This window comes from Taurulus bubalis (genome assembly GCF_910589615.1).
Source record: "Taurulus bubalis genome assembly, chromosome: 5".
NCBI lineage: Eukaryota > Metazoa > Chordata > Actinopteri > Perciformes > Cottidae > Taurulus > Taurulus bubalis.
The window spans coordinates 24,628,067-24,639,969 of NC_136593.1; the positions used below are offsets into that span (position 1 = coordinate 24,628,067).

At 47.1% G+C, this 11,903-nt stretch overlaps 1 protein-coding gene across 1 annotated transcript; it reads left to right on the plus strand.

Moving 5' to 3' along the window:
• Positions 1-203: 203 nt before the first annotated feature.
• Positions 204-1,536, plus strand: LOC306737103 (nicotinamide phosphoribosyltransferase-like; the record flags this gene model as incomplete). Its single annotated transcript, XM_079218806.1, has 2 exons — positions 204-329; positions 1,375-1,536. The coding sequence occupies 2 exons, from the start codon at positions 204-206 to the stop codon at positions 1,534-1,536; spliced, it is 288 nt and encodes a 95-aa protein (XP_079074932.1).
• Between the last annotated feature and the right edge of the window lie 10,367 nt (positions 1,537-11,903).

The following is an 11,903-nucleotide window of genomic DNA, read 5'->3' on the forward strand; positions in this document are numbered from 1 at the left end:
CTGTATTACAGAGACACACGCCTATCACGGCATGAACACGTTTTCCATTGTATTAATTGGTGCATCTGTCGTAGACATGTTGATTGAAAATGAATAAAAAGACCAGAGGTGCTTCCTCGTGTGTCCCAGATGCAGAAATCCTCCCAGAGGCTTGTTTTTTCAACGTGATTTCACTTATTGTAATTTCCTTCTGCTTCTTCCAGATGGACGTGTACAAGCAGCCGGTGACCGACCCGTCCAAAGGGTCAAAGAAGGGTCGATTATCTCTGAGGAAAAACTCTGATGGCTTCTTGGAGACGATAGAGAGCGGGGCAGGCAAGCCTGAGGAGGTTAGTCCCAGCATTTCATCTTTAACTCTCACTGTCAGTAGAATCATGAGGGCAAAGTGAGGGCATGTCCTTTTGGAAAACACATTCGCTAACTGGAGTATTGGTAGATCCATTTTCACTCGTATCTTGAGGTGAGAGGTCAAGTGCCCCCTGTTAATATGGCCATACTCATTTTTCTTTAGTTACATTTTCCACTCAGAAATCAACTGCTTTTCTATTGTTTCTCACAAATTAATCTATTAAACATTGTTGTCTCTTTACATCTAAATTAACCTCAGCAGTTGGGATGAAGTGACTATGAAAGGTTGTTTTGTGGAAATGTCTGAACTTCTCAGTCTCTTTTCCAGAGGAAATGAAAGAGTTTTTTTGGAAACTGCTGATTACACGACTAAGTATTTAAGTAGTTTATTAAGCAAACTCAAACTAACCTGGGCTTTTTTGTGTGCGTTTGTTTATTTGGTGATCAATCCTTGTGATCCACCAAGAGGTACACGATGAGGATGGTTCCTCATCGTGTACCTCTTGACATCCTTACTTGAACGTCTCTTGATGATATTACTTGTTTGTGATTCCTCAGCCAGCCATTTTATTTTTGCAGGCTTCCAATGTATTCTGTTGATCTTGTGAAGCCATTTATAATGTCCTGTATTTGAGCTTTCACTGACGGATAGCCAGATATCAGGTGTTTGAAAACGGGACTCTTGTACTTTGAGTATAAAGATGTTTCATATATTGTTGCGTGATGCTTTCTTAAAGATGGGAAGCTCACAAGAAACCGATACTAAAAGAGTGGTGATAATCGGGGCAGCAGAGGCTAAGATATACGGACTATCAGTCGCTATGGGTCGAGCTCTTAATGTTGGATGCTACATTCCCATAATGCAATAAAGCTTCTATTAAACACTTCAAGCTCACCAAGCGTGACAAACGACTGTACCTGGAGAGAATAATCAGGCACATTGTAAACTAAAAGCGGTGTTTAATAGTTCGTTCAACTTCTTTCCCCTGGACTTAACGGTTTGTCTGTGTGCTCTGCGTTCCTCAGGACCTGCTGGTGACTGTTTTCGAGAACGGCAGCCTGGTCCAGGACTACTCCCTGGAGGAGATAAGGAAGAATGCTCGGCTGACGGACGAGGAGGTGAAGCCCACCCAGCACAACCATGAACAGGAGCTGCTGCACAATCGCATCATTAACGGGATTCATTAAGCAACCCCAAAGCCTGGCGCAATGCAAACAAAACTTCAGTTTTGAACTGCGTGCACTGGAAGGAGGAAAGGCTCTCGGGTATAAATCTAAACATAATGAATATATATTAATCTGAACATAATGGAGGGGAGGGAAATGCTATTTTTTACAAGACACTAACCTAAACAAAATATAAAGAGTTTTATTGTTTGAAGTAATCATCAGGGATGGATTACACTTGCTAGTTCTAAGATACAATATTTGATTTAAGGTCAATGTCCAGCCTAAACATTACATTCACATACAACAAAACTGCATTGTCAAGTAGCTTTTTGAGAGAAACTTGTCTCCTCCTGGAGTCGTCCCACCAAACCAAAAGTCAACGTCGACTTATTTTTATTCATGAGCGTAGCTGAAATAACATAAGAAACATGGTTATTTTAAGCCAAACCATGATGTTTTTACGAAATAAAACCAAGTCATTTTGTTGCGCTTTGTTTCAATTTACGACATTAATTACAAACTGAAATGTCCATTCCATTTGTGAAGGTCACCCAACTCAAACAGAGTCAGTGTATCCTTTGTTGTTTGGTACAATACTGGTTCATCATTAATGAGCCATTTGTTCGTGCAGTTAAACCTTTTGAAGACAGGCTGGACATTAAAGGTGCTAAATTCAGAGCATAGCTACGATTGAGGGATTTCCTCCAGAGCTCTCAGCGTGGAAAAAGATAAGCCGTTCTTTTCCATCGTCCTCTCTGAAAAACCAATAGATGCAACAACATAGCAGACCCTATTGTCAGATGCGTGATCAGTAAAATACTGGACCTCAAATTCAAAAGGATTTTATTTTTTTTATCTGAGTTGAATGAGGGAAATAATTGAAAGGATTTACAGACTCTAATGACAGTCTGTAGCGTTAGTTAAAGCCATTCTCACTCGTACATAGCCGTTAAAGCAAACAAACAATATAAAGCAATCCAATAAGACCGTTAGATGACGCATGGTGTAACGTTGCCATAACAGCGGTGCAGAAAATACTTTTATCACGGGGCCAATAAAGAAACATTACGTAAATCTATTTTAAGTGACTACTACTATCAGAAGCGTGCTGATAATCCTGAGGTATCATGCTTTGGTGGGGCCAAAAAGTAAACGGGGCACTGTGCTGTCTTGACAAAGCCTGCTGGCATGCGTTCACTTGTGATCATGCAGATCAGCATGCATGTGGTTTGATGCTGTATTAATGCTCATAATTTCACACCATAGCACCTTTTAAACTGCCTTTATTTAATTGACTGCAGGTGTGTTATTGTGCCCTGCTAAACTGAGTGCATTATGGAACACAATCTACTGGATGTAGAATTGGCAGTATCAAAGTGGGATTATGTGGGAGAGCATGTTTTGTTTAATGTCAGCTTTGATTGGCTGATGAACCATGGATTGACTTATGGACTTTAATGGAAACATTCACTAATATTCTCCATCACACCATTAGGTCTTTTAGTACCAATCTGCCTTGTCTACTTTAGTTAGAAGTATTTTATTTCTGTTCCAAAACACTGGGTCGGGACCTGCAAGTGGGTCGCAAGAAATTCTACTTGGGTCGCCAATTCAATTAGCAGAATATAACAATAGTTCCCATTTGAGCCCCATGATGGATGGAGCCTTGATGTTTGAATAGCTCAGATAATTGTAGTCTACTGATAACGTTGACTCTAATATAAAAGGCTTCCGCCCATTGCGTTTGCTTAGCTGATGAGAGGAAATGAAAAGAACGATTGTTTACTAAACTAACTAAATGCATTTTTTTTACAAGTTTATAAATCAAAGATGTGATTTATCAGACCTGTACCTCAACTAAATGGCTGTTTTTTTCTAGAAAATATAAGGTGATGTAGAAATGGCGGTAAAGTTGGGAACATTCATTTACACACAAGTTTTCTTGGGAGATTGGGAGAAAAGGCCTGATGCCTTGTCTTTTTTCTTTTTTCTTTTTGTGTGTGTGTGTGTGTGTGTGTGTGTGTGTGTGTGTGTGTCCCCAGTAAAGAAGTGTGTATCATGTGAGTACCTGCCTTAAGCAACTTACTGCATAATGTAGAACAGACTCAAATTGGAAGTGGCTCATTTCTTTGATTTTGGGCAGATCACAACAGATGTAAAGACCAGCTAGTCTGCTGCTGAATATCTATGCATTCAACACACGACTCCAAAGATACCGCTGCTTCTATTTCATTTGTTTTATTCTCTTGCTGTTTTAAGGCCAGTTCTTCGTCATGTATGATCCTTCTTACTCTCTTGTTAGGGCCCTTTATTTCCTGTTCACATATTTGACTTCTTTTCAATAATCACTGGTATGCTCTATTTCAGACTGCTTGCATTTGATTTTCTTGCTGATGACCTACAGACCTATCGGGATTACCTGCTGTGTAGTATCGGCACTCCTATATTTAATTCTGTTTTGTAAATATGCTTTTGAAACTGATTCGCTTTGTAACTTATCTTTATCTTTTAAAATGTTCTGTATCTTTGATTTTATTTGTGTTTGAGAACTAACCTTTTGTAAAATTAAAAAAACAGTAACACTATCATACTGGGGTGAGCTCTTTTTTTCTAAAGTGAAACTTGTTGAAGTTTTCCATGACACGAGTGACCAGAAGGTAGAACCAGGCATTGGGACATACTGAAGGTGTCCACCTCTTTTCCATAGGCTAATTCTCCTTCATGTATAATGTCATTTTTCACCTTGTTCAGGGGCTGTTAAAGTCTGTAAAGCCCTTTACTAGAATATAGAAATGACCCTGGAAAATCCTAGTGGTAGTATCAATAAGACAGCGATGCATCTAGCCACCATTTTAACCCCAATAGTTTAAATTTTTCTCCAAAAGCCATCAGAATGATTTGAAAGAACATTCAGTATGCTTCAAATTGACCTGACTGCCACTGTTCCTTACAGGCACCTCTCCATCTGTACATCCAGTAAAAGGACTTCTCATCTTTGTTCATTGAAGTGCTCTTTTCTTTAGAGCCACTAGAGGGCCACACAGGCAAACAGCTGCTTTGTGCTCTGAGGGGACAATCCTGGAGGTTGTAAAGCAGAGCTCTATCATTATCTTCAGATCAGGTGATGCGCAAGACTACAGTTCATCCAGAGCCAACCTAAAGAGGGGCATCAAGAGGGCCAAGCACAACCACAAGCTAAGGACTGAGGAGTACTTTAACAACAACTCTGACCCCCGATGCATGTGGCAAGGCATCCAGGCCATTACGGATTACAAACCCTCCAATACCCCCCCCCAACCTGCGACGCCTCCCTTCCGGATGAGCTTAACTACTTTTATGCCCGCTTTGACAGGGACAACCAGGAGGCGGAGGCCATCAAGACTTTGCCCCCTGTAGACCACCAGCCCCTCCCCCTCTCCCCCACCGACGTGTGTGCTGCGCTAAGCAAGATCAATGCTCGTAAGGCTGCTGGCCCTGATGGCATCCCCGGACGCGTGCTCAAGGCCTGTGCTGGGCAGCTGACTGGGGTCCTGACTGACATTTTCAACCTGTCACTGGCCCAAGCAGCCGTACCCACATGCTTCAAACTCACCTCAATCGTGCCAGTGCCAAAGCATTCCACTGCATCGAGCCTAAACGACTTCCGCCCTGTTGCACTCAGCCCCATCATCATGAAGTGTTTTGAAAGGCTGGTCCTGGCTCATCTCAAAACCTGCCTACCACCCACACTGGACCACATCCAATTTGCGTACCGCCAGAACAGGAGCACAGAGGACGCCATCTCCACAGCGCTTTACTCTGCTCTCTCCCACCTGAACAACAACAACACCTATGTGAGAATGCTGTTCATCGATTTCAGTTCAGCATTTAACACCATCATCCCCTCCAAACTGAACACTAAACTAGGTGAGCTTGGCATCGACACCTCGCTCTGCAGCTGGATACTGGATTTCCTAACCAACAGACCCTAGTATGTTAGGTTAGGCAATCGCACCTCCTCAACCCTCACCCTAAACAACAACAACAACAATGAGTCGGCCTACAGGGAGGAGGTCCGGCACCTGGCGGCGTGGTGCGCCAACAACAACCTGACCCTCAACACCAAAAAGACCAAAGAGCTCATCATGGACTTCAGGAAGACAAAGCGCTGCACACACTCCCCCATCCATATCAATGGAACGGAGGTTGAGCGTGTCTCCAGCTTCAGGTTCCTGGGTGTCCACATCTCAGACCTCTCTTGGCCCTCAACACCTCAACCCTGGTCAAAAAGGCACACCAGCGTCTTTTCTTCCTGAGGAGACTGAAGAAGATCCACATGTCTCCTCTGATCCTGGTGAACTTCTACCGCTGCACCATCGAGAGCATCCTTACTAACTGCATCACAGTCTGGTATGGCAACTGCTCTGTCTCAGACCGGAAAGCACTGCAGAGGGTGGTGAAAACCGGTACTCCACTCCCTGCCATCGAGACCATCCACCTCAAGCGCTGCCTGCGGAGAGCGTACAGTATTGTCAGGGACACCACTCACCCCAGCCATGGACTGTTTGCCCTCCTCCCCTCTGGGAGGCGCTATAGAAACCTCCGTTCCAGGACCAGCAGGCTCAGGAACAGTTTCTTCCACTCAGCTGTCAACACCCTTAACTCTGCATCACGGTGACAGCCCCCATCCCATCACCACGACCAACCCCTCTTCCACACTGTGTGTGTGTGTGTGCGCATGTGTGCGTGTCATTTCTGAAGCAATGGTCACCTTATATGCACATAGATATGTAAATATTATTTAGTAGAGCACCAATAGTCCCACCCGGTGTGCTGTATGTTATCAGCTGAAGACGGTTGAGATCCTTTTACATGCTCCGTACTGCAGCAGAAACATTGAGCATCCTAGTTTATTCTGAAATATACCTCCTTTCTCTTTGCACACAATTTAATCACATTTTAAAAGTTTGGCACCTTTTAAAGGTTAACCTTTGGATTTGTAACATTTCTGTATCTCTGGTGCCACCTTCAGGCCAAACGTCACTTCACTACTTTATTTTATTGTTATTGCCTTGGGTTGGCCAAGAATATCAATGTTTCAAGTGTTATCAAGTGCTCTGTCTTCCATATTCTTCCAATAGGTTTTATTAAATACGATACCTTCACCACCAGCATGGCTGTAGTTTTATTACATTTAGTGTTTGATGTTCAAACTCAAAGCAATGCTGAATGAAATATTGATTCACTGGTTTGCAGAACATCAGACTATGCCTTTTGAAATTAATTTAAATGAATCTGTGTTGATATGGTGTGTGTGCATGTGTTTCAGGCTCAGTGCGCTCCCTCTCTCCTCTCTGAAGTTTATCTTCTCAGAACTCATGAATATGTGGGGACGCTTTAAACCTGGATTGATTTAAAAAAAGAAAAAGATCTGTTCTTTGCTCTACAAGTCATCCAGATGACTCGGTGTACATGTTGGTGGAAGAGGTTTGAGCAGCATTGTAGCCACCGTCGGCATTTTTATGACACCTGCGACCGATTCACTGTTCTAAAACCCATTCCCCACATTAACTCGACAACACTGAAGCTACAATAAATCTCACAATACAAAAGTGACGCTTGAGTGTTTTATTGAATGAAACACCAAAGTTGAGACAGTGGCCTCTGGGACGCCCGGCTTTCGTCTCATTTGTCCTTTCTTCCACATCCATTCGGTCGGGTCCCAGGATTTCCAAAAGGCACGAGCTGCACGATGATATCAAAAACTAGAAATAAGGGAAAGAGAAAAGGCAGTTAATCACATCTCCAAAAACCAAAAGCAAAAAACTAGAGAAGCCAGAAGCAGGTGATTACCTACCACAGTAGTTGAGGCCATTTGGCACTGAGAGCCGGGGTCGATCTGCTGGAGGCGATGAGTTGATTGCAGGCAGGTGAGCAGGAACCGGGAGAGACCAGGAAGCGGCCGTGACACTTATCCACTGAAACACAGAAGAGCACTTCTCTCCTGCTCCCTTGTCAAGGCAACTCTGGAGGTACGTTGAGTTCCTCTCAAAGGAATTAATACATATTACTTTAAGTACAATAGAGGGAGTAAAATGAGTCATCTCTGGATTATTAAAAGAAGCAACATTAAGAGTAGCAGGTAGGTTAGGTCCGGATGGCTCCCCGGCCAAAGTCGGGTGCTGGGGCTCAGCTGCAAAGAGAGGTGTGGGAAGTGGCCACGGGGGTAAGGAACACGTTACACACACATTTCCTACTTTATCTTTACATTATAGACTATTTAAGTCACACTGTTTCCATGTCAGAAGCTCTAACTTACCTTCTTCATCCTCAGTGAACAGCAGCATCTCAGGTGGTGGATTAGGATTAAAGTGAAGTACGGTCATGGTTAGTAAAACACATATAATTATCACATTATTTAAATTTAGGGAAAGCATGCATGCTCCATGGACAAAGAGCCTTTTAGGCTTCTGGCCTCCCTTGCATATTCTATTAATATTGATATATTTTTGTTGAATGAAACAGAAGCTCATACTTACTTTTTTCATCCAGAGTAAGATGAGTTTAAGTGAGACAAAATGGTTAGTAGGGAAAATAATCTTTGACGTATTGAATATTACAATTAATAATTTATTTGAGAGACTTTACCTTTTTTTTGCCATATTAAGGCCAGTTGAACCTGTGGAGAAAGACGTTCTCGAGGCAGATCTAAGAATCAAAGAGACCTGGCAAACATATGATTAACACAGAACACATAACATATGCTCAAGCAAGAGCAGCATGAGGAAAAGATTGAGAAGCAGCGAAAGGAGGAGGAGGAGCAACAGGTGGCTGCTCCGCCTGCTTTTCCACCTGTTGCTCCTCCTCCTTTGGCTGCTCCTCCTGTTTTTCCAAAGGAGGAGAAGCAGCAGGTGGACAAGCAGGGGGAGGAGCCAAAAGAGGAGGAGGAGCAGCAGGTGGAAAAGCAGGCGGAGCAGCCAAAGGAGGAGGAGCAGCAGGTGGGGAGTTAATTCCACTTCGGCCTCTTCTAAGATCGAAGAACCAAAGAGACAAACCTGGCAACCATATGTTGAAAAATGAGCAACAAAATAGTCAAGAGCAGCATGAGAAAAACTTAAGGAACATTTTGAGGAGAAGATTATGGAACAGCGAAAGGAGGAGGAGAAGCAGGAGGAAAAGCAGGAGGAGCAGCAGGAGGAAACACTCAGGGGCAGCGAAAGGAAGAGGTGGGAATGCTGGAGGAAAAGCAGGAGGAGCAGCAGGTGGGAATGCTAGAGGCAAAGTGGGAGGAGCATCCCAAGGACGAGGAGCACCAGATGTGAAGCAGGAGGAGGACGAGGAGCACAAAAACAACGGGTAGTGAAAGGAGGAGGAGGTGGGAATGCAGGAGGAAAAATGGGAGAAGCAGCAGGAGGACAAGTAGCAGCAGGTGTGGAAGCAAGAGGAGCAGCAGAAGGAGGACGGGGAGCAGCAGGTGTGGAAGCAGGAGGAGGAGCAGGAGGAAGACAAGGAGCAGCAGGTGTGGAAGCAAGAGGAAAAGCAGCAGGAGGAGCAGCAGGTGAGGAAGCAGGAGGAGCAGCAGGTGGGGAAGAGGGAGGAGCAGCAGGAGGAAAAAAACAAGGGGAAGGAGGAGGAGAAGCAGGTGGGAATGCAGGAGAAAAAACGGGAGGACCAGCAGGTGAGGTAGCAGGAGGAGCAGCAGGAGGAAGAGGAGCAACAGGAGGAGGACAAGGAGCAGCAGGAGGAAAAACACAAGGGGTAGCGAAAGGAGGAGGAGAAGCAGGTGGGAATGCAGGAGGGAAAGCAGGAGGAGCAGCAGGAGGACAAGGAACAGCAGGTGTGGAAGCAGGAGGAGCAGCAGGAGGAGGACAAGGAGCAGCAGGAGGAAAAACACAGGGGGTCACGAAAGGAGGAGGAGAAGCAGATGGGAATGCAAGAGGAGAAGCAGGAGGACGAGGAGCAGCAGGTGTGGAAGCAAGAGGAGCAGCAGGAGTAGGACGGGGAGCAGCAGGTGTGGAAGCAGGAGGAAAAGCAGGAGGAGCAGCAGGTGAGGAAGCAGGAGGAGCAGGAAGAGGAAGACGAGGAGCAGCAGGTGGGGAAGAGGGAGGAGCAGCAGGAGGGAAAAAACAAGGGGAAGGAGGAGGAGAAGCAGGTGGGAATGCAGGAGAAAAAACGGGAGGAGCAGCAGGTGAGGTAGCAGGAGGAGGAAGACGAGGAGCAGCAGGTGGGAATGCAGGAGGAGCAGCAGGAAGAGGAACAGCAGGAGGGGCAAAACAAGGGGAAGGAGAAGCAGGTGGGAATGCAAGAGGAAAAGCAGGAGGAGCAGCAGGAGGATGAGGACGAGGAGCAGCAGGAGTGGAAGCAGGAGGAGCAGCAGGAGGAAGAGAAGCAACAGGAGGAGGACAAGGAGCAGCAGGAGGAAAAACACAAGGGGTAGCGAAAGGAGGAGGAGAAGCAGGTGGGAATGCAGGAAGGAAAGCAGGAGGAGCAGCAGGAGGACAAGGAGCAGCAGGTGTGGAAGCAGGAGGAGGACAAGGAGCAGCAGGAGGAAAAACACAGGGGGTCGCGAAAGGAGGAGGAGAAGCAGATGGGAATACAAGAGGAGAAGCAGGAGGACGAGGAGCAGCAGGTGTGGAAGCAAGAGGAGCAGCAGGAGGAGGACGGGGAGCAGCAGGTGAGGAAGCAGGAGGAGCAGGAAGAGGAAGACGAGGAGCAGCAGGTGGGGAAGAGGGAGGAGCAGCAGGAGGAAAAAAACAAGGGGAAGGAGGAGGAGAAGCAGGTGGGAATGCAGGAGAAAAAACGGGAGGAGCAGCAGGTGAGGTAGCAGGAGGAGCAACAGGAGGAAGAGGTGCAGCAGGTGTGGAAGCAGGAGGAGCAGGAGGAGGAAGACGAGGAGCAGCAGGTGGGAATGCAGGAGGAGCAGCAGGAAGAGGAACAGCAGGAGGGGAAAAACAAGGGGGAGGAGGAGGAGAAGCAGGTGGGAATGCAAGAGGAAAAGCAGGAGGAGCAGCAGGACGAGGAGCAGCAGGAGTGGAAGCAGGAGGAGCAGGAGCAACAGGAGGAGGACAAGGAGCAGCAGGAGGAAAAACACAAGGGGTAGTGAAAGGAGGAGGAGAAGCAGGTGGGAATGCAGGAGGGAAAGCAGGAGGAGCAGCAGGAGGACAAGGAGCAGCAGGTGTGGAAGCAGGAGGAGCAGCAGGAGGAGGACAAGGAGCAGCAGGAGGAAAAACACAAGGGGTCGCGAAAGGAGGAGGAGAAGCAGATGGGAATGAAAGAGGAGAAGCAGTAGGACGAGGACGAGAAGCAGCAGGTGGGAATGCAAGAGGACGAGGACGAGGAGCAGCACGTGGGAATGCAAGAGAAAAAGCACGAGGAGGAGCAGCAGGAGGACGAGGAGCAGCAGGAGGAAGACGAGGAGCAGCACGTGTGTAAACACGAGGAGCAAGAGGAGCAATAGGAGTACAAAAAAAAGGGGTAGAGAACGGAGGCGGAGCAGCAGGTGGGAATGCAAGAGGAAAAGCAGGAGGAGCAGCAGGAGGGCGAGGAGCAGCAGGTGTGGAAAGAGGAGCAGCAGGAGGAAGAGGAGCAGCAGGAGGAGGACAAGGAGCAGCAGGAGGAAAAACACAAGGGGTAGCGAAAGGAGGAGGAGAAGCAGGTGGGAATTCAGGAGGGAAAGCGGGAGGAGCAGCAGGAGGAGGACAAGGAGCAGCAGGAGTGAAAGCAGGAGGAGCAGCAGGAAGAGGAACAGCAGGAGCGAAAAAACAAGGGGAAGGAGGAGGAGAAGCAGGTGGGAATGCAAGAGGAAAAGCAGGAAGAGCAGCAGGAGGGCGAGGAGCAGCAGGTGTGGAAGGAGGAGCAGCAGGAGGAGGACAAGGAGCAGCAGGAGGAAAAACACAAGGGGTAGTGAAAGGAGGAGGAGAAGCAGGTGGGAATGCAGAAGGGAAAGCGGGAGGAGCAGCAGGAGGAGGACAAGGAGCAGCAGGAGTGAAAGCAGGAGGAGCAGCAGGAAGAGGAACAGCAGGAGGGGAAAAACAAGGGGGAGGAGAAGCAGGTGGGAATGCAAGAGGAAAAGCAGCAGGAGGAGCAGCAGGAGCAGCAGGAGCAGCAGGAGGACGAGGACGAGGAGCAGCAGGAGTGGAAGCAGGAGGAGCAGCAGGAGGAAGAGGAGCAACAGGAGGAGGACAAGGAGCAGCAGGAGGAAAAACACAAGGGGTAGCGAAAGGAGGAGGAGAAGCAGGTGGGAATGCAGGAGGGAAAGCAGGAGGAGCAGCAGGAGGACAAGGAACAGCAGGTGTGGAAGCAGGAGGAGCAGCAGGAGGACAAGGAGCAGCAGGAGGAAAAACACAGGGGGTCGCGAAAGGAGGAGGAGAAGCAGATGGGAATGCAAGAGGAGAAGCAGGAGGACG